A 21,972-nucleotide genomic window follows, 5' to 3' on the forward strand; every position below is an offset into this window, starting at 1 on the left:
AATTGCTAAGCGCCCTCTGTAGTGAAGAGTTCTGTAGTCACTTTCTACATCATAATATTACCCAATATGAATTCCCTTTCCCTCATATTTCTCATTAAAATGTGTTATAGAAGCTATTATTTGTTTAGTATAGTTATACAACATATTCTTTGTGTTAAGGCTATGAAACAATCCTTCCTTACTGTACAGTAAATCCCTGAGTGCATGAACACAATTCCAAGAAAGAACATGCCCCCATATTATTGAAGACCATAATATTGTGGAGAACATTAAGAAGCTCAATATGGAAAAAAAGGTGTTTGATAAGTTTTTTTTTTCTCATTTCAATAGTAAAACTATCAAACAACAAATCATTATGCTTTTAGCAATCCCCCTAAATGAAGATTGTTTTGTAATTAAATTAATTCCTTCTTCGCAAGTGGACTTTTGCAGTTCAAAAACCAATTTTAGAATCAAATAGCCAGAAAGAATATATATGAATAAAGTTAATGGTTAGAGCAAGAAAAAACATGCTTAAACAGTAGTTCTTCTTGTAATTCCTCTAAAGAATTACTTCTCAAATACCCCTTGAGATGACTAGACAAAGAATTTGCTTTATTTGGACTTGTAAAATCATTTTTAAGTTAACATGTTTTGATGATAAATGTGCAGATGTTCAATGAGCACTCTACTTTCTAGTTAAGCATATAAAGACAGCTGGATCTGAAATTGTCTGCAAAAACCACTCGCATGTTGTGTCAATGCGGGGAATAAAGGATCACCTTGCTTTCTGTGCTAAATAAACATTATTTGTTGCTTAACACAGTCAAATTAATTTTAATATTATCCTCATTAAAACACCATAAATTCTTGTATTGTGCTTGGCTTCTCACCAGCCCACAACAATTGCTCAAATTCTCTCTTCTCTCTCATTGCATAGCTCACCATTTCTATCTCATATTTACAGTATTTCTGATAAAATATAATCTCAATAAAAGGACTAATATAACAAGAAATTGTTTTTTTTAAGAAAAAAAGTATCAATACCTTAAATCATTGTGCAAATATTTAAACATAAGAAGTAGGTGCTGAGTGGAGATACTAATTGTCCCCATTGTATGCTAATGAAATAAGCATTATCAAGGTGCAATGGCAACTGCATCCTTTCATTCATTGTCAGCACATGTGTAAATTTCAGATCTGTTGTTGTCATTTCCAGCACCTTAAAAGGGGATCTGATCAGAGGAGTTATGATAATTGCTGGTCTGTGCTGAAAACCAAGAAAGCCATTTTGAGGCAGACTGAGAGAAAGAAAAGCAATTTAAGCATCAGTCCCTGTGGAAATAGCCAGGGTCTTTTAGAGGGTATGTCACAGCAACAGAAGAAAACTCCTCATTTAAAATGCACCACTGCCTTGTTTTGCAAAGCAGGCCCTGAAAAATGCAGGAGGACAGAGAAATTGTAGTACCTGTGATGCATACACTCCAGTATACATGCAAGGCCTTCCAGAGATACACTCCATTTTGCAGAGAATTGTAAAGCAGAATAAAAATGATCTGCTACTACACTTAGACTACAGAAACCTTGCAGTTTTCCTCTTTTGACAAGCCAATAAAACAATGCCAAAATGCAAGGTATTTACATGGCATTTGATTTCTGTTTCCTTGACCTTGGTTCTCTGTGTTTTTCCGGTGCTGCAATGGGGTGTGTCTGTGTTGAATTTCCTTGGTTTCTCTTGCAGCTCTGTGCACATGGAAGAGTCAGCTATTTTGCAAGGAGCTCCTGGGGTCCTCGTGCAGAACTGGCCCACAGTGTCCAGTGCAACAGGAGGAGGTACGTGTTCCGGCCCATAAACGAAAGTGTTAAACCACTAACTGGGGTGGCCAAGAGATCTGTCTGCCATTATAGTTAATTGTAAAATTCTGATCCGTTATCTGGGGTTAGGAAAAAATATCTAGTAAATTGACTAGACCTCTTCAGCTAATGCACTTTTGTCTTTGGGACTTTGCCAACACCCTCCATTAATCTTGGGTGATGTCTCTCCTTCTAAACTACTTCAAGAATTGGTACTTTTTACATTTGAAATCTAAAAAAAACATAAAAAAAGAACGATATACTGTATACTTTTTCAAAGACAATGTTTTTCCACATATGGCAATAGACCACCTTTCCAATGTTAATGATTATTATCTTTCAGCTTGTTTTATCAAAATCTATAATCCATTATCAGTAGTAAGAAAGGATTTTGGATTGAAAATATTCTGACAACCTTATGGAATGAACATTAACTATTGTTTCATCTCCTGTTCCCCCAGTACTGTATGCAAGCAAGTTGATTTTCCTTTGAATGTCTATAAGAGCCTAATGTTAATAGGGCTATCTGTAAGTGTGCCGGCAGCTAAACACACTCTAAAAAAACATTGTCAAAAGATTAGCAGATAATTGTTGGGTTTTTTTTGCAAATGTTGTGTTGGTTTATCGCACATTTCTCTGTCAGATTCCAGTGAAATACTTTGGCCGGGACTGCAAGGTCATTGTGTAATGTGCAATAATGATCTTAGTTATACAATCTAGATAATATGAGAAGCGAGAGGTGAATAAGGTTTCCATTTTGCCATAAAGACAGCGCCTTGTTGCTCAGCTAAAGTGAAAGATGATTACTTAGAGAGTATACGATCCTCCATCCGTTTTGGTGGAAGGGGGCCAGTCATATTGAATGAATGCCAAGTCCAGTTCTCATTTTTTCAGCTATATAGACATCAGCCTGGGTCTTTGAGGCACCTGCTGACTTTCTACCACTAGAGTTTAGTGCCAAGGCATGCACGTGCAGGAAGGGTGACATCACTTAAACATGGCAGACTCTTCAGGGGGATTAATCTGTACTGGAAACAAATCTTAAATGTTGGATAGCCATTGAAAAGGCAGGACCAAGATATTGACACCTTGGGGTCATTCAAGGTATTTGCTGATGAAGGATTTGGCCTTGCTAACCTTGGTCCTGGAGATCTACAATCTAGCAGGCCTTGTAGGTCATCCGTAAATTGTAACTTTGTAAAGACTCGAAACACATGTCAGATTTGATTAGTGTAGTAATTCAGTTTATTCAATTAAAGCAGAACTGGCCACCTGTGGTCCCGGAGAGCAGCTAGGTGTTGGTATTTTCATATCAAATCTTATCTCTAAACTCCTCAGATGAGCAAATCACCATCTGAAATGGTCAAAATGAAACTGTCCTGTTCTGGGAGTGATCTGTAAAAGCTGCTGGATTGTTGCTTATTAGGACCATGAAGATGCTTTTCAGCTGCTGTTTTCGTTTTATCCTTAATTAAATGTCTGTGGTCGGTTCAAGAAGATTTAGATTACCTAATACAATACGCTATTTATTTACCAGGCAGTGCTGAATCAATCATTCTGCAGTGATAGGAGTTATACACTTTGAATAAGAAAAGATTCTTCCAAACCACCATTATAGGTGAAAATGGTAGGATGCTCTATTTACAGGGAAATATTGTCAGCCCCAGCCATTTGTGGCTACACAGACCAGAAATGCTCATTACAGCTGATAGAGCCCCCAAATTAAATTGGAGAGGCTGATGCATCTTTCAGGCATATCACATCTGTTTTCCCATGAGCATTTCTAGCGCTCAGTTCTATCAATCAAGTAGATGATATTTGCAATTAATTGAGTAGCTCCACCAGTCAGGAAGGGGTATGGTTTTGTTCTGAACTCTGCAATCGTATTAAGAATCATGCAGCACAGCAGTCAGTGATCAGATTATTCAGAGATCACAATGGCGCTGTTCATAACCTTTGCATTAGCGATTTAGGCCTGACCTCATAAATGTAGTTCATTCCATGTTGCTGGTGAAACTACAAAAGGTGTAAGGGAGCTAAATGATTCAACCTTAATTGCTTTATTATATGGCCATATATAACTCTTGCTAATGTGTTTTACAGCGGATGATGTCTGTATCTCTTTGACAATTATGATTTGCAGCTGATGGTTTGAAAAATCCATGATGACATACTGCATGTAGCTACCAAAAAATATTTTTGCCTTGGAGGAAACTGATAGTTTATCTAGTTCATGAAATGCATAACAGAGGACCTAGGTGAATTGAAAACAAAAGAACCCTCTGGGAACTGATTTTGACATCATCATTTTGGATAACTGTGCTGGTCATCTTGAGTGTTTTCTTGTATAATTATTTTGTAGAGGAGCTTATGTAGATCTTACATGAATTGATGTGCAGCAGCTTGTAAGGAATATTTTTAACTAATTGCATCTGCTAAGAAGGTGTGACTTTGACAGACTGGTACAATTGGCACCCATTATCATATTCCTGGCAAGGGTCACAGCAACCTAGAAGCTATTCTGGATGCATAGGACACAAGGCAGGACTACACCCTGGATGGGATGCCCATCCAATGCAGGGCAACTCCAAACACAGACAATTTAGAGACCCTAGTGAACCCAGCTAACAGATCATCAGCTGGTGGGATAAAAATAAAAAAACATGGGAAGCAAGAAAACTTCACAGAGAAGGAGCTCCAATCTATAATCAATAACAAGAACTAAGAGCTGTGAGCAACCAGCACTACAGTAGCTGCCACACCACCAACAGTTAGCACTTATGCATTTTAAATACATTTTACAGGGGAACTGTTCTATATTAAATTATAAGAATTTAAATGAATGACTGGAAATGAATGTCATCGCATATTAACTGATTGTTTGTAATTTACAATAGGCGTTTGTGAAACTGATGCATTTGGTTTCGAGTTTTTCAATCATTCCTGGCAATACTGTGGGAGTAAAATTGGTTAAGAAAAAAAATACGGATGCTAATAAATTAAATCCCAGCAAGTGCTTCAATTCATGCAGAACAAACATCATAAAAAGGATTGTTGCCTAAGCATAGATTACTTGTGAAAACTAGAAAATAATATCACCATAATTTAAAGCAATAGATTAACTTGAATGATATTCTTTAGTTATTAAAAACAAAATAAAATGTGATTCTGAAATGCAACACTTAATCAATATTGCATTTATGTAACTTCCTTCATACACACAAATCACTGAATACTTTGTAAATATGAGCAGTTAAGCGTAGAACATTTAATTTGGGCCATTTCAACAAATGGCTTGAGGAGACAAACAAGTCTGCTTCTCTAATTTCTTCATGGAGTGCATGCTAGGCCTTTACAGGAATGGTACTGTAGCATCAGACCCAACTGCCAAAATGAGCTCTAAAAGTTTAAACAGCCAGCAAAGACTGGGCATTGGCTAAAACTGGGAATGCCATGTGGAGAATGAAGGGATTGGACAGGAAAGGTGTGGCCAGTTCATTAAGGTTTTGAGGTTTGAGCAGTTCAAATTGCTTTGGAACTTTGTAGGGGAAAAAATCAGAGGCTTTACATTATGAAGAATTTGAGCTGCTGATATAGTGCCTCTCAGGAGTCTGGCTGTAGAATAGTGGACCCAGAAAAACTGTGCATCACTTAGTATGGAGAAAAGACCAAATCAATCATTTATCTTTTATCTTTAATAGTCAAGGTCAGGCTGGTCAGAATGCCTCTACTTATTGGAGCACTTGAACATCCTGCTTTCGACGATACTCCATCTTGTTCTGTGTGCTTGTTGCAACAGACAGAAAACAGTCTATGTTTAGCTCAATGCAAGCCTGAATCACATTTATGAAACCTAGAGATTTGCTTCATTGAACATCCACCAGGAAGCAAAACTGGTAACTTGCTCTTAAGATCACATTGGCATTGATGGTAAAACAAGCACAGCAGGCATTTTGTAGGTGTGTGTGTGGAGTGAGGTATTGTCTTTGTATCTGAAGCAATCCCTTCAAGAGGCTGCAGACCTCTGGAAGGGCGTTACTAAGGAATAGCGCATTGGGCTTCGAGAGTTAGCAGCAGTATTCTCCATCAGCTCGCACTGGCAGTGGGTGAGGCGCACTGGTGCAGTGTAAATGCGGTTTCCAGGGAAACCATTCATACCCTGAATGGAATGCTAAGAGGCAGGGTGACCTATATATAGACGTGTGGTGCCGAGCAAGCGCTGTAGAAACAGATGCAGGTGTGCGGTTTGCACAGGTTGTATGCATCACTGATTTTTCATTACTGGACAGGAGCTCATATCAGCAAAATCCCACTGGAAGGATAAAGAAAATAAGCAATTTGGTGCTCTCATTATTCTAGATATATCAGAAACTTTAAAGGCTGATTTTGCAATATTCATTTGCCACTAAATTGAGCACAGCAATGTAATGTAAAAATATTTTAAGAGGGGATGGCTTCTTTGCTTCTATTAGTATTAGTAGGCCTATGGTGATAAAAAAATAACAAAAGAACGAAAGTAAAATGCACAAGATCAGATTTTCTTCCAAGACACCCTGTGTTGAAAGGATCAATTCCCTTGAATCAGTCCTTTTCTATAGATGTTGACTTGACACCTAATCATGGATTTGTTGCACACATCTCGAGAGCTGTCTGCAGGCATGCATCAAGAGCACTCGGACAGTAGCTGCTTGAAGGGATGAGCTGATGTGGCATCACTTCTGAAAGGCTTGTAATCAGCTAAAGGCTTAATCCTCACCCAAGCTGTCTGTGTATCTTCGAATGAGGCGAACCAGTTAGCCAGGTGTCCAAGGGAGTAGAGGATTTTTTTCAGCAAAAAAAAAAGCCAGCTATTTTTTTTTCTAAAGAAATTAGTGATGTACTGTATATACAGTATATGCCTTGCAGTACAGGTGTGGATGAGATTTGGAAAAAAGCATAACTGCATTGCAGCTCTGGACGCCAAAGTGTACAGAAATTAAGCTGTCAAACATCCACCCAAAGAACCTGGTGACAACTGGTGCACCAGATCCTGTGCTAACGTAAGCAGAAACGCGGCACAGCAGATGCTGTTATTTGAAGCCTGCTTTCTGGGAGGATTTCAGAAAACAAAAAGAAATGGTAAGTAAATCTGTCTTTTCCCCTGGTCCACACTGATTCTGGGCATCTGCTTTCCTGATATGTTGATTAGCTGCTCTCGGGAATGCCTGTCTTCATCATCTGCCTTGTACTCCGGGATTAAGCAATTCAAGGCAATCAAGGTATGCAGAGATCTCTATTCATCCTGCATAACAAATTTACAGAAGAACATGACTTGAGGTTAAACAGAGGGTATTTGAAGAAGTCAGGGTTGCCTTATTGCATTGAGTGTTTTGTTTTCTCATTTTTAATATGGTACACAGCAATCAAAATAATACATTTTATATCTGATTTGCCAAGTTGCTCAATGTATACGTTATAGGTAGGGGCTCTGAGGGTGTCTGACTGGCATAACTAAGTATGTGATACAGATTTCAATGATGCATTTTTAAAACCAACAAAAACAGGTCACAAAATCATGTGAAGCAGCAATTCTTCTACTCCAGCAATGAGAGAGATCAGATTTCAAGGGTTAAAACACAGCATCACTTGGCATTCATTAAAGCACAGACACATTTTGAGGTGATAATTCACAGCTATGGGGGCTGAATAAAATGCACACTAGGAGTGTCACTGTGCATGAATAATTAATAAAGCGTTAGCTGCAGAATGAACAAAGCAGCAGAGTGCATTACAAATAAAAAGTAGACAACCACAAAAAATTAAAAGGTTATTCTTTTTTTAAGAGACAAACGTCTAATGTTGTCACAGGATTTATCACAATTGTTAATTGCAAATGGATAGCAATTTCTTAAAAATAATTTGCACCATTTCATTAAAATCATATAGTCTGGAAAAACTGTTGTCTCTGTGGAAAAAAAGCCAGACACAATTAAAAAAATTCTCTTAATGTTATACTAGCCAGGACATAGAACTGAAAGAGTATATACAGTTTGTCCGTTGGATTATGTTTATAGTATATGTTGTGTCAACATTTTCACATCTACATATGTGTATGCACAATAACATTTTGAATATATTTGTCTTCTTTTTAATCACATTTCATTGGATGAGTACAACAATACACCATGATATTCTGCTATGTCTTTTGTAGCAACAATTTATGAACAGTAAATGTAAAATCCATAGTCTCTGGGTTTGCAAAATTGTTAAGAAAAAAAAACACAGAAGGAGCAGATAAAGAAAACATCCCCATTATTCATTGCGGTGTGTTACACTTTCAGTATCAGGCTACAATTAATGATTGTTAACCAGGGTGGGGGCTGCATCCTATACTTCAAACTGTTGGAGATTTCACTGTCACAATATCTTCTGCTAATATGTTACATTCACATGACTGCGTTACATGACATCCGCATTACACTCAAATGACAGTCTCAGACTCAGACAGTAACACATGTTTGTGCTAGTGATAGTATTGAAGTGCTGTCCATTTACAACCTGCTCAGTGTAGAATGTTTTTAAAAAAGAACAGTAAGTAAGTTAGCAATTTACACTAAGTAATAAGTAATAAGTAAGTGGTTTTGTTATACCCCTGGCTGCAATTCTTGAAACATGTTTCCTTTTTTGTGTGATTTTGTATTCCATTTACCAATCCTTTCTCTGTCCTTGTCATTTCAAAGTATGATCTCCCTGTTGTGGGCAGATAATACATAACATTGTGTTAGGGTAGACACTGTCTGGAATAAATGAATAATGTAACTCCCTAAATTAGGTTTCACACTGATTTTGCTACAGTGAACAATTTTACATCCTAAGCGGTGCAAATGTACCAAAACGCCAGCCTACCCTGTAACCATGATTTCTTTACCTCTTGTAAGGCACAGAAACATCATTATCAGCAACCGCTGGCTTTTGAAAATATATTCAAATTATTTATAATAAAAAGCAGTCAGTCGGCAGTCCTAAGATTTCACTGGTAATGCTTGTGCCTTTGTTTTCCTGCATGCTCTATTCAATACAAGGTCAGAGAAAGAAAGCAACATTGCTTTGAAACAAGCACTGATAGATCAGATAAAGATGCTATGAGCAGTATATCTGCAAAATGCAAGGCGTGTTTCTTTGTAACCACCCTGCCAGTAATCGGTAAGGGAGAAATTTTCCTTTGTGTGGGAGACAGTGTGATGTTTTAATGGCGTCTGTGAGGGAAGAGGTGGGACTGATCTCCCTTCAGCTGGAAAGCCCCTGAGAGCATTTGATGCAATCTCTCCAGCCTTGATGGAGAGAGACCTGACTGCTGATGAAGAGAGTCAGATCCCTTTCACAGCAATGGCACATCTGCGCTATATTGTTTCATTACCCACAGGGACAGCATCCCTTGCAAAGGGAACTGAAAGGCAAGGTTAATAAGAAACAAGATATGCTTCAAAATGTAGAATACTGGAAATAAGCCAAAAAAGGGGTGATAGTGAGAGCTGCCCCATCACCTTCTAAATGGGAGTAATAATATTATTATGAAGGTTTTTTCAACCAAATAGCAGCAGTATTTTAGGTATTACCCAGGAAGCAAAAACTCACTCACTCACTTGAGATTCACAAGCAATGTGTTAAATCTTGATATTCACTGTTGTCTTTCTTAACCAGACATTTCTGTGCATTTCACTTCTTACTGTGTATCCTTTTCTAGCTAAAGGCTCCAATGTATGACTCACTTGGAAATTAGGGGCTGTGTTTCAGGTTAACATTTGCTTTTTAAATAACAGTTAGTAATGCAATCATCATTCATGTATGAAGCTTACTAGTAATCATCGTCATCATCATTACTGTTAAATAATAACAATATCAGTAAAAGGTCTACGTTCTCTTTTCTGAAAATAAACGAGCATTGTAGTACTTCTCAATATACAGTGTAGCATGTAACCATTTGTAATTGTAGACACTAATCAAGCAGATTTATTTTTAAAAGTCTGTTGCTCAGTTGATTAATTGATTCATTTTAGAAATCACAATGTACTGTATTACAGAGTTGTATTTGTTTTAGATTGGATTATTACTGAGACGGTTAATGAAATTCCAAGCTAACATATCTTCCCCAAATCTCATTATGTCCATGATGTTAACAGGAAATCGGTCTCATGAACTTAATCTGACCTCTGCCTCCAGAACCCAAAGAAATTAATTGAATGAAAGTCTAATAATTAAAACAGGAAATATCAGTTCTATAAAGTCTAAGTCCTATTCTGCTGGAAAAGGGTTAGGCGCTCTTGAAAACAACTTGAATATTTTAGTAAAAATCTGCATCTTTTTTAAAACGACTCATCAATGGCTTTTCTGCAGTTATTTCTTTTTTTGCACATCTGTCACAGTTCAGAGTCGGGCCTGACTGAAGAGTAGACCTTAAGGGAACTGTTAAGGTCAAGTCCTATTTCTGCATATTCGTTTTAGAGGTGACTCATACTGTATATAAACTATTTTAACTCAAGTAACCCATGCTTCTTTGAATCAATGAATGTGTTGTGTATTAAGATAAAAATGTGCTCCTTCCATTCTCCTGAACTGCCAGTTTTATTTTGTCAGGGAGGAAAAGCAAAGACATATTTAATAAGTGTCTTTCAAGGGCTCCCATAAATTTCTTTTTCACCGAACTGGGGCATCAAGGCCTGTCTGCTGTAGGGTCAGACTAGGGATCAATGTGCTGTAGTGTTCACTTTTAGGTCTACAATAATTTTAACAAGCTAGAACAGCACTTAGATGAGATCAGCTTGCTTACGGGATGTTTGTAAATTGGATTTTCTGATCAGTTAAGGTAGGTTTTTTGAGAGTAGAAAGGTCAAGGTTTGAGATCTGGCTACACAGGGACTTTATTAGTAAACCAAAATACTGTACATACTATAATGAATATACCTGTATCATTAAAACCTTTGTAATGCATAGGTTGATATTGGGCGAGGGATTAGAGTGGACTAGACTAACTCCTTCTTATGATCTTCTTATGAAAAAAGTTTTAATGATATGTAAATAAGCTACATGATAAAAGGTTTAATGATACGTAAACAAGCTAACATTTGAAGAATTATTCGCAGGACATAATTGTTGAATTGGTGGTTCATACCTGAATAAAGTATATCTCTCTACAAATAGTGGAGTGCATGCATTATGTTCCTTACTGTAGCTCTTTACCAGCACAGAACTATTAAAACAACTCTTTTTTTCGTTTTATTAGTACCATGGGATCTTAGTGACAAAAATACCTATATTAATTTTATGCACTGCTAGTCAAGTGGCCTTTCATGCATCTTTTCAGCACTGAGATAGAAAATGTGGCTTCTTTATTGAAGGATATTGAAGAACACAAGTAATTCCCTCCGAGACAGACTTAAAACAACTGTGCATATTATGTAAAGAGAGTAAAGAAAGAAGTATTCTAAGTGTAAATCAGCAGCTAGATATTTGCAGCCTGTAATTTGCATAAAAAGGACTTCACATTGTTCCAGAAGCTGATAATTATACAGTACCTGCAAGTCGGCTGTGTGGCTGTGTCCATTTTTCAGTGTTTTCCAGAGACAGCTGCACTTTGTTAGTGTAATTATTTCTCCTCGTCAGAAAGATCAGGGTCTTTTCCTGTCAGGGTGACGCAGATATTAAAAATATCTCCACTTTTCTCACTGGCAGCTTAGTTATAAAGCTTAAAAAATAAAATAAATAAATACAAACTCCCCTTTCGGGGCTGCGGCATGATCTAAAAGAAAAGTAGGTCAGGACTATTAAAATCTGTTAAGGCTGCAAATATAAGAGGATAAGAGCATGTTTTTCTACTCCAGTGAAATGTTTCTGAAATTAAAAGAAAGTATGCTTGAGAGTTAAATGTGTCCCTGTCACCCAAATGCTCTCACTACCATGTTATTTAAAACTAAATTCAGGGATGATGGGGGAATAGTTTATTTATTTGCTCTTTATAGTCCTCCATTCAGTTCTGAAGCATATTTTGTTAGTACAGCCTTAATAGCAGGGGGACAATGCACATTTTCCAGTGTTTAACATTAGCAAAACCTAAAGCACATTGCTGAAATGGACTGGTACAGTATTGTCCTGCACTTCATCACTGAATAAAGTTGAGTCCTCCCATTTTCACCTGCACCTCCCATGTGCAGTTTGTTTGGCATTCCTGCAGTAATGGCATGGAATTGAACTGTGACAGATGATTCCACATCTGTTGCGGTTTGCTCTGTAACACTACTGGTAATGAATTATTACAGGTTAAGCTGAATGCCTTCATTTTGAGATTTGTGTGTGGGGCGTGCATACTTTGTGTTGGGAGGCGGGAGCTCTTTGTTTCTTTCAAGCACCAGATGTGCTACACTGCACGTGGTGTCTGTGGGGATCTGGCCATACAGCATCTTCAATCAGTTCAGGACTCACATGATGCATAACACCACATGTGTGAATCGACAGAATATCCACAGTTACTGGAGCCATGCAGTTTAAAAGGGCGTGGCCCATGCAGCACAACACAGGTTTAAGGGAGCAACCATTTCAAAGGGTAGAGATAAGATCTTTCCTGGAGACACCTTAAAGCATGATTATCGAGTCTATTATATTCTTTTTAATGTAAACATCATTATCTGTGGCTTGAAGACATTCAGTTACCAAAACTTACAGAAAGATTAGGGATGTGTTCATCTGTTTGCACGAGATGCAGGGCCATCAAAAATGGGAAAGGGAATATTGCAACTTGCTTTTAAATGCTTATCAAGCATTATTTACATGGCTGAAGTGGAGGTTCTAACATTCTGACATTTACACTTGTTTTCACATGCTGTATATGCTGTTTAGGTTAAATATAAGGCAAAAACCTTATGTTTTGAATGAATAAAATAAGAATTCTTGTGGGGAACAGTTGATCTTTTTGATCAAGGCTCGGTCTCCTCTAAAATATGTATAGACATACCTTGTTCTGTGATTTCTGCCATTTTATTCTTTGTGGTTAAAAATTCATGTTAATGGAGGATGAAAAAAACAATTTGAAAACCTAATACCTCAATGGATTTCATTTTACTCTTCTCCGTCATAAAAGTAACAAAACAATATTATTCTATCACACCTGGCAATTATTAAAATGCTTATATTTGTCTTTTGTAACAACCAGTTCTTGTGTAATACAGTATTTCCTTGCTTAATTGTATTTAAACTACTTAATTTCCATCTGAAAACCTTACACATACTCCTAAATATGGCCTACAGTTATTATATAATAGTATTAAATGTGGAAAGCTGCATGAATTATTCACATTCTCATCTCACTATATACAGTACTGCATAGTACAGTGACTGAACTGTAGTGGGGTTTTCTGCTCAATCTAAAAAAAAAATCTAAGGTCAGAGATGGTTAACTGACAGAAAAGCCTCACATACTGTAGCACTGTGGCCTAAGCTTGGGCAACCCAGTGTTGTGTCTAGTTAACATAAAAGCTGTCTTTCAGCCTTTAGTCAAGGTTGGATTTTGACTGAATGTATAAAAATCATGAAGAAAAGATCTGTCACTATCAAGAGCTGTCAGTGTAGCAGAACTGTGATGTTTAAAAAAGATCTGTCATAAGGTCCTGCTAATGTATTACCTTTTATAAGGGATTAGTTTATGTGAGGGTATTAAAAGCTGCTCATCTTCATATGCTAATTCATCTGATATCGCATGTAAACTGTCTTTCTTTGAAAGGTCAGTCCTTTCTTCTATAACCTTTTTTTCTCTCGCAGAACTACAGTGTGTTTTTTTGTGACAAGAATTGTTCTCTTTCTTCTTCGTGTATCTAATACAATTTCAATGGTTTTCTCTGCTTGTTTCATTCCTCACAAGCTGCTGTAAGAAAAGGTGTTTATAATATCAGTTCAGTGTTACATCAGTCTGCATGTTGGATATTGCTGTAGATACTTACTCTAGATCACATTATAAAATGTGGATTGAAAAAATCAGGTCAGTATAGTAGTTGTCCTAATTCATCATAAATAGGGTTCTGGAACACTGAATGTACTGTACGTTGTTTATGTATTTACCTACTGCCTACTTGCCTATGCTAGGTTTCCAACATATTCTGATAAAACTAGAAAAATCCTGGTGCAACCATTTAAAATGAAAGTTTGGCACTTTTCTTAAAGTTAGTAATGTAATAATTTGTCTTGGATGAGTTGTAAATTGTCACCATAACTCAAAATAATCTGATAATGACATCTACCTAAGACCTGCTACTGTGTGTGGTAACTCACTTTATTCTTAACCAGTTCTTATTAACTTGCACAGTGGAAGGAGTTAAAGTGCTTCGTGAGGTCTGTGTTTTTACTTTTTTTACTTTAATTTTACTTTAATAATCTTATAAGTAATGTTTTAGATGACGTTTACATTTTCTGTCGTACATTAACATTATTGGCTTTGGGGTATTTGGCTGTGAAAGCTGCTGTATAAGAATGATTTTGTTGTTTAATGAGACCTCAAACATGGAGGTTCATTGATTTGTGTGTATCTCTTGGATATTAGAAAATCGTTTTTATCCGTTGCTTTTCAGAACCCGAAGGCGGGGAGGTGTCGCCCCCTGTTGGAGCAGGAATAAACAGTAACAGTTGGACCTTCAGATATGGCCCTGGTCCTGGTCACCCCCAGGCCCTGAAGCCTGGCGAAGTCCCTGAGGCCTTTATCATCCCAGGCTCCCCTGCCATCATCTCCATCCGCCAGGACCAGCCCACAGGCGATGACAAGAGCGACTTTATCACCTTCGGGAAGAAGGAGGAGACCAAGAAGAAGAAAAAGAAGAAGAAGGGCAAGGCGGACAAGAAGGAGAAGGGAAACAATGACAACAGCGAGCAATAGGGAGAGGATGTCCTTAACACAGAGCTACCAACTAAAGTCAAAAGGCAGAACCAAAAGGAGAGCTCCCTGCTTTAGTTTCAAATCCAATCCAATGTCATCTAATACCAGCGGTTATAAAACTAACCATGCGTTCACTTGTCAATTTTGGGAGTACACAAGCAGATTTCTCTTCTTTTTTTTTCCTCCCGAGCTCTCCCAGAAATCACATATCCCATGTAGCTGCTGACTCACTGGCAACCTAGTCTTTAATTACAAGTTTAGCCTTTAAAATGTCCTTTTTAAAAAAAAACCAAACAAACCAGGAAATTAAATTAATCAAGCTGTAATGCTGCCAGCAGGGCCTCCACTGACCTGTAAATGAGTGGATTATACTGTTTGGCTTGCTGATCTGTGTTGTGGGTGGCTGAATGAAGTGCTGGTTCCAAAACAAAATGTTAAAACATGACCGGGAACCATGCGGCAATGCATTTGCTCACTGCAGCAGTCTTCATGCCCAGTGACATTCAGAACAGACACAGCTGTGGCGTCTCTACCCCGATAGAGAAGCACAGGCTCCTAAAAATCACCCGACTGGAAAGGCCCACTCGCCTCCTCCTGCCTACCAAGATTTTGCCTACCTTTAAAGGCAACGCAAGAACCATTGTCTCCACCCTCTAAAACCCCTGCCTCCCCACCCCTGCCCCTGTAGGGGGAGGCTCTCCTTGTTGCAGACGGACGTTGGCATCTCTGTCTTATCGGTTCCCGTGCAGTGTTTCTTTAAAGGATTTGAGCAGATAGGCAAAGAGTTCCTCACACGCTTAAGAAGTGCTAATGCTTTTGAGCAGGACACATGCAGCGCTTGTAAATATTGCAAGATGAGATTATGCAGATCTTTCAGCATGGAGGCAGGGCTGTACCAGTAAGATCCTAGAATGGCCAACTCAGATTTATGAATCAGTGTTTTGAAGGGGCAGACAAGCTGAGTCTGTGTGACATGGATCCCTTGCCCTTTAACAGTGCTTATAACCGGGGCTAAATTGTAGCTTTTTGCCTGTTTTCCTTTTTCCTTTTTTTTTTTGGTGGCCAAGCAAACAGGAAATGGGGACAGCCAAGGCTGAAGGAAAACACAGCTTTTACCAATTCTTTTTTCCAGCACAAGTTTCCAGAACGTATATGTGTATTATAACCCTTGCAACCTGGATGAGTGAAAAATAAGACTTTTTTTAAGAAGGATTTTTTTTTTCTGCCCAAACCCGTTTGGGAGCCAGGAGAAAGAAAGGCCGGATGTATGAAACTTGTCTTCTTGAGGACAAAACAAAGCTGGAGGACAAACCCCTCCCCAGAAGACAGGGTTATGAGCCAGTGGTTCGACTTATGATTTTTATTTGGGTCTTGTAATATACAGGGAATGTTGCTAGTTCTTTTCAAGCCAAGCCTGATTCCCATGCTTCGCTCTGAATGTTTTGTAGTAATCCTGGGCTTTAGCAGCTTCAAATCCACTCTCCTCAGTCACCAGCTCTTTGCCTTTGGTGCTTGTATAACTAGCAAGCTTAAGGTTGTTTTATTTTTTTTTTAATTTTGGGTGTGCTGATCTTTTTATTTGGAGATCCCATCTTTAATTACTTTGCTTGTTTGACAGCTTCTTCATATACTAAAATAAAGAAAAGATGATAAGAAATAGCCACAATATTTAAATGTTATCACAAGGCTTCGATCCAAGCTGTAACCTGACTCAAGTACTGTTTAAGCCCAATTCTCGAACATGGCTAGAGGTTGTAAGTTTAAGAAACTGTTTGCCAAATTTCAGTGTTCCTATCACTAAAGACTTAAAATTTGAGTTTGTTTTAGATTTTTACCTAATATTAAAATGGTATACAGCAAGAGATTTAAGCAAGGACAATGGCTCTCAAACTAAATGTGGTCGCTATCCCAAAGTGCAGATATCAGCATTTTTACTGGTGGCTGAAACAGTGTCTTCTAGAAAACTCCAGCAAGGTGGTTTCACTGCAGTGTTGATCTGGCCATATTTCAGAAGCACTGCCCTAGGACAGGGGCAAGACAGGGACAAGAACAATTGGTTCTGTTTGAAATATAGAATATAGAATTTCCACTTAGAATATAGCTGTTCTTTGATGCTGCCGGATCAACAATATTCTTGGAGATTTGTTAAAGTTTAATTGTGTGTTGCAGCAAGACAAAGAAAGAAAAAAAGTTTTTAGTAAATTGTGCGGTTATATCATAGCTTTTTATTAAGAGATGGGAATATGGAAGATATATTTATGAAATGGCTAGAAAAACAAGGTTTGGGATGTTTAGAATTTTCTCTGTTTTTTTAATTGCATTTAATCCCCTCAATACAATCCAGCCCTTATCGGTTGGGGATTAATATTATTGCAGCTATCAGATTGCTTTTCTCAAACTGTTATCTGCAGTCAACATAAAGTATCACAGTTCAGTACTGTCAGAACACTAAGTGGCTGTTGCATGTATTAATCAGAAAAACAAAATACAATATATATAGATATCTTTTTCTCCATTACTCACACAAGAGGTACAAGTATTGTCTCTGCTGACCTTTTAAACAAGCATATACACCAGAATTTGAATCACAAACTTTGTGTTTCTCAGACTGACGTTACTAACCTTCTAGATATATGTAATGCTATAGTGTAATGCTCTCAATTGCGATCTTTTTTTATTTTTTTTTGTGTTAGGCTTTGAAATGCTAACTAACACTGTAATGTGAAACTGAATTATGTATGCGCCTAAGAAAAGAATACCCTTCCCCCTTAAAAATATATGTACTCTATGCTTGTGTTTTGTGAATGTCCATGCAATCATCCTTTATTGGTGTATATAACCATAGATGGCACTAAGCTGTTGACTGTGACAGTGCATATCTATTATATAATCTTATTTTGTACACCTGCTCATCAGTGTAACAGTGATTTAGTGATTTTTTTATTGATACCGGTAACGTGTTTTGTTTATAAATCACAAATAAAATTTTCTTTCTTAAATATATGAAGCGACAGTTGCACATGACCTTGACTGTGTGATTTATTTAACTTGCTTTACAGCTAGTCACCCAAAGCTTACTTATTGGTCACAAAAAAGGTTTCACTAAGATCACCAAAAGAATACTGTGCATTCCAGCAATTGAAGAATTACAGGTGTAAAACACATTAGACATCTGTTTGTGTTCTGATTAACAATTAAAAAGTAAGAATGAGCATGTGGCCACTTTCGTATTATGATTAATACTTACACCTAACAATGCAAGATACATCATGATAATATCAACAGAACAAGGCATGTTGCTAGGGAATATTTGATAATCATCATTTTGTATTAGTGATAGTTTTAAAACTGGCAGGGTGAAATCACATGTTCATCTCATCTTTAATCTCAAATTACATTGAGACTTTCCACTTCATTATTTGAAATGTTAACTGACAAGGTGAAGTACAGGAATAAAAACAAATTAATGTTTCATTTAGCTCTTTTCATTAAAGCCATCTTTCAAATGCATGAATGAGTTATATACACATTTTTAGCTTACATTTTCAAGATCCATTTGCTAAAAGTGAACTGTTCAAAAAGAAAATTATTATTTCTCCTGTTAAAGTAAAGGATTCTTTCAGTGCCCTGCCTTTATACTGTATCTTGTTTGCTGTCCTTTTAATTGAGCCCCTATACACCCACTCAGACATTTTGTATTGATTTAATCTTTTCTGATTCACACGGTGAGATTCAATGAAGAGGTTTCAAGAGTCTAGATGACTATCAATACTGCCAAAACATGCACTTCCACTGATTTCCCCTTTCTATTGCATGATTTGAGAAATAGTTGCCATGGTTACTGGAGATGACTCTTGTAACCATGGTAACAACATCCTGTTACACATATAGCAAGAGTGTGTTCTAATTAAATGGATATGGAGCTAGCTTCTTGGAACTGATCACTGTCACTTGTCTGTGTCTGTATTCAAATATAAAGCTTTAGTGCTGTTATTGGCATTAACTTAAACAAATACTGTATAGATGAGAGCTACTGATTCTTTGTTTCACCTAATTTTAAAAAATATTTTTAAAGAGTAAATGCTGTTTAGAGCAGTACTAGATCAATTACTGAAAGTGTACATGATGACCTCCACAATTAATCTTTTCCACCTAATTCCATCAGTGTTTATTAAAGGAATGGTAAAGCCATGTGATCTGCATCTACAACAAGCATAAAAATTCAGTTATCACACTCCTGACACCATTTATCACAGGATGTTGTGAAAGTTAAATTTTCTCTTTTCATTTTTGCCAGGACAATATCTTTTTTCATAGCCTTAAAGCTCTATGGGAATCTGCCAAGTGGAAGTGAATCTGAAAAATGAGTCATGCATATTATAAAAAGGCCAGACATTTCTTTCTGACAAGCTTCTTGTCATTTGATCTGCCATGTGCCCTCTAAAGGAGAAACAACATTGCACAGCTCCTGCATTTTTTTCTTTATGTAATTCAAGTGGATTTTCACGGTCACTTTTGGTTCAACGGCCACAGTCACTTATTCATAAAAAATGAGAAATTGTCAGTTAGCATCTGGTTTAATGTGTACTGCAGCCATTTTAATGCCACACAGTATATAAATTATATATATATAAAAAAAACAGGCTCTGTGTGAAGCCTGTGAGGAGCAAAATAGTAAGAGGCAGATGTTTAATCAAGGAAGTGCATTCATCTATTACTAGAGAACAAAAAGAGAGAGTCCTTAGTTTGTGATTTTGCAATGTTTGTGATTGTAAGTCACTCTGGATAAAAGTGTTTGCCAAATTTTTAAATGTAAATCTAATATTTAATTAACAAAATACATTGATCCACTTTTTTCCAATACCTGTTCTTAAAGCAGAAATGTTATTCTTTTGGCCTGTTGCCTAAAGTTTTTAGCCATAAATGAAGTTAAATTTGAAGTCAGCTGAGTTGAATCCATACAGCAAAAATATTAATATAAACAACTAAAGCCTATTAAAGCTCTGGTGAAACATTCCATACAAGTTCTATTGCATTATTTATTCAGATGATAGGATAATGTCTGGATGTTTTTCATTCTAGCATTGGACTAATCAATATGCATCTTCATATTAGCTAAAATAGCTTATCAGCCCAGTTCTGGGATAATATGATCAGCAACTGGTAAAGGATGATTTTCTACTGTTTTTCCAAGTAGAGCTCATTTAAAACGAAATTTGTACATCAGCACACCAGAAGAACAAGGTTTGGTCAAAAATAACTTTTTCAAAGGAAGCTGTTGTCTGTTCACTTTGATCAAAATGTGTTAATTTTATATTACAAAGCACTTATTTATTTCCCCCAATTACATTTGAAGCAGTAAACATCCTCTCTGGTTGTTTTTAACAGGTCATGATATTTCTGCATTTCAGAATCTTAAATGAATAAAAAAAATACATCTAATAAATGTCTGATCTATTTTAGTAGAGCTTTCCTTATAAATATGGATATAATCTGCATTACAAATATGCTAAAACAAACAATGACATGCCTGGATATGTTTGGTGTCTCTATTATTTGTTGGTTGTCACAGGGAGGGCAGGAGGGGTGCCCAAGTGAGCTCTTTTAAAACAGAAGGATGGCTCAGTTGCAATAGCAATTAGGTGCAAAAGTGATGATTTATTAGGACAGTGCTCCCCACAAACCAACAAACAATTATATATAGTGGAAAAATAAAAAAGGAACCTAAACCCTTCCTCTGAGAATTACAAACCAGGAGTCCCACCACACTTAGGTCCTATCACCTCTCCTTTGGCCTAGCGAAGACACCTCCTAAATAGGTATATTATAGCCTGCCCCCCCCCCTCCAGGACCGTACCACTGTTACATAAAAAATATTGAGGTGGATTTCTCGCGATAAACTTATTTCCAGCCATAGCGATCCATTCATTCCTTTAAACAATAGAATATACAAAATGCCCAAAAAAACAAAAACAACCACGAACAATACATTTTACTCATTTGATCTGTATCTGTAAAAATGGTACTTCCTGTATCGGAAGATGTGCGCATGCACCACTCAGCGTTGAACTACAAAGCCAGGCTGAGAACAGGTGTTGAGTTTCGACCAATGATGCCACCATACCCGGAAGTCAGACTGCAACAGCACGGAAAAAGAAGACCGACGGACAGATAAGCAGACAGACAGAGCGTACTCTCACACAGCTAAGTACAAATAAACAGAAAACATAACGTTAGCCCTTCAGGGTTTGTGTTTGTGTCTGATTTTCTACAGATAACAGGAACTGACTTCGAAATAAAATGTTTTGCGTGTATAGAATGGGAAAGTGCTAGCCGAGCCCTGAGTGTATACCCTCATGAGCTAGCTAGCCGACAGGAAAGTGGATGCATGAACGTGTGTAACTTAAGTGGGATAATGTGTGTCGTGTACTGTACCGTCCGCGGACGGTGACAGAGATCCCTCTGTGTTGTTTGATAGTAATTTGTAAATTTGTAATAAGTTTATAAAGGCATATACATACTAATAGTATATAGTATATTTCTTGTTTATTTTGGATTTGTCAAAAGAATGGAAACAAGTTAAAAATGACATTAATTGCAGATTGTAAAGACTTTAAAAGAGAAAAGATTACTTGGTTAACCAGCAAAAGAACTGTGAGATAATGCATATATTAGAAAGCCAAGAAGGACCAAAATGTCCATATTTTATAGAAAGAGACTAGAAATTGAATGAATATATTAAATAAATACACTTTAGTTTGATCCCGTGTGTTGTTTCTTAGACTCCTATGCATAGAGAATGACAAGGGTAACTACAGAGATGGAGCTCCTCTGAAGACACTTGTAGCAAACAGACTAATTAACAGCTAGCATTATATGATAATCACAAACGCATAGGTCTTAAAAGTTTTATTTTTACTCACAAAGACAACATAAATAATCAAATAATGGTTACTGCATATCTTTTTACCAGGATATTGTCTTTTTTTCTTCTGAAGCAGAACTTTTCTCCACATTTTGTAGAACATATTCAAATCTGAACGTAAAATGTCTCTTTGTGCATAGATTGAAGATTGTAGATTGAAGGTTGATTTAATTTTAAATGATCAAGGGACTACTATAAAGTGTACAGGGGTCCTGGAATTTGTTTTAGCAGATACATTCTCAGTTAAATACAACACATTGTAGGAAATGTATGGGTTGCCAAATCCAAAATGCTTGAAGAGAGAGATGGAACCATTGTGCTG

General features: G+C 37.0%; 1 protein-coding gene across 10 annotated transcripts in view; it reads left to right on the plus strand.

The window, feature by feature from the left end:
• LOC148821204 (protocadherin alpha-C2-like) overlaps positions 1-17,736 on the plus strand; it is a 143,259-nt gene extending 125,523 nt beyond the window's left edge. For all 10 annotated transcript variants that reach the window (XM_088932662.1, XM_088932668.1, XM_088932670.1 and 7 more), the window contains exons 3-4: positions 1,721-1,812; positions 14,424-17,736. In XM_088932662.1, the coding sequence (XP_088788788.1) occupies positions 1,721-1,812; positions 14,424-14,725 (394 nt within the window). In that variant the 3' untranslated portion in view covers positions 14,726-17,736. The remainder of the gene's footprint in view (positions 1-1,720; positions 1,813-14,423) is intronic.
• The last annotated feature ends 4,236 nt before the right edge of the window (positions 17,737-21,972 follow it).

Source organism: Atractosteus spatula, chromosome 14, assembly GCF_055471065.1.
Source record: "Atractosteus spatula isolate fAtrSpa1 chromosome 14, fAtrSpa1.hap1, whole genome shotgun sequence".
Lineage (NCBI taxonomy): Eukaryota > Metazoa > Chordata > Actinopteri > Semionotiformes > Lepisosteidae > Atractosteus > Atractosteus spatula.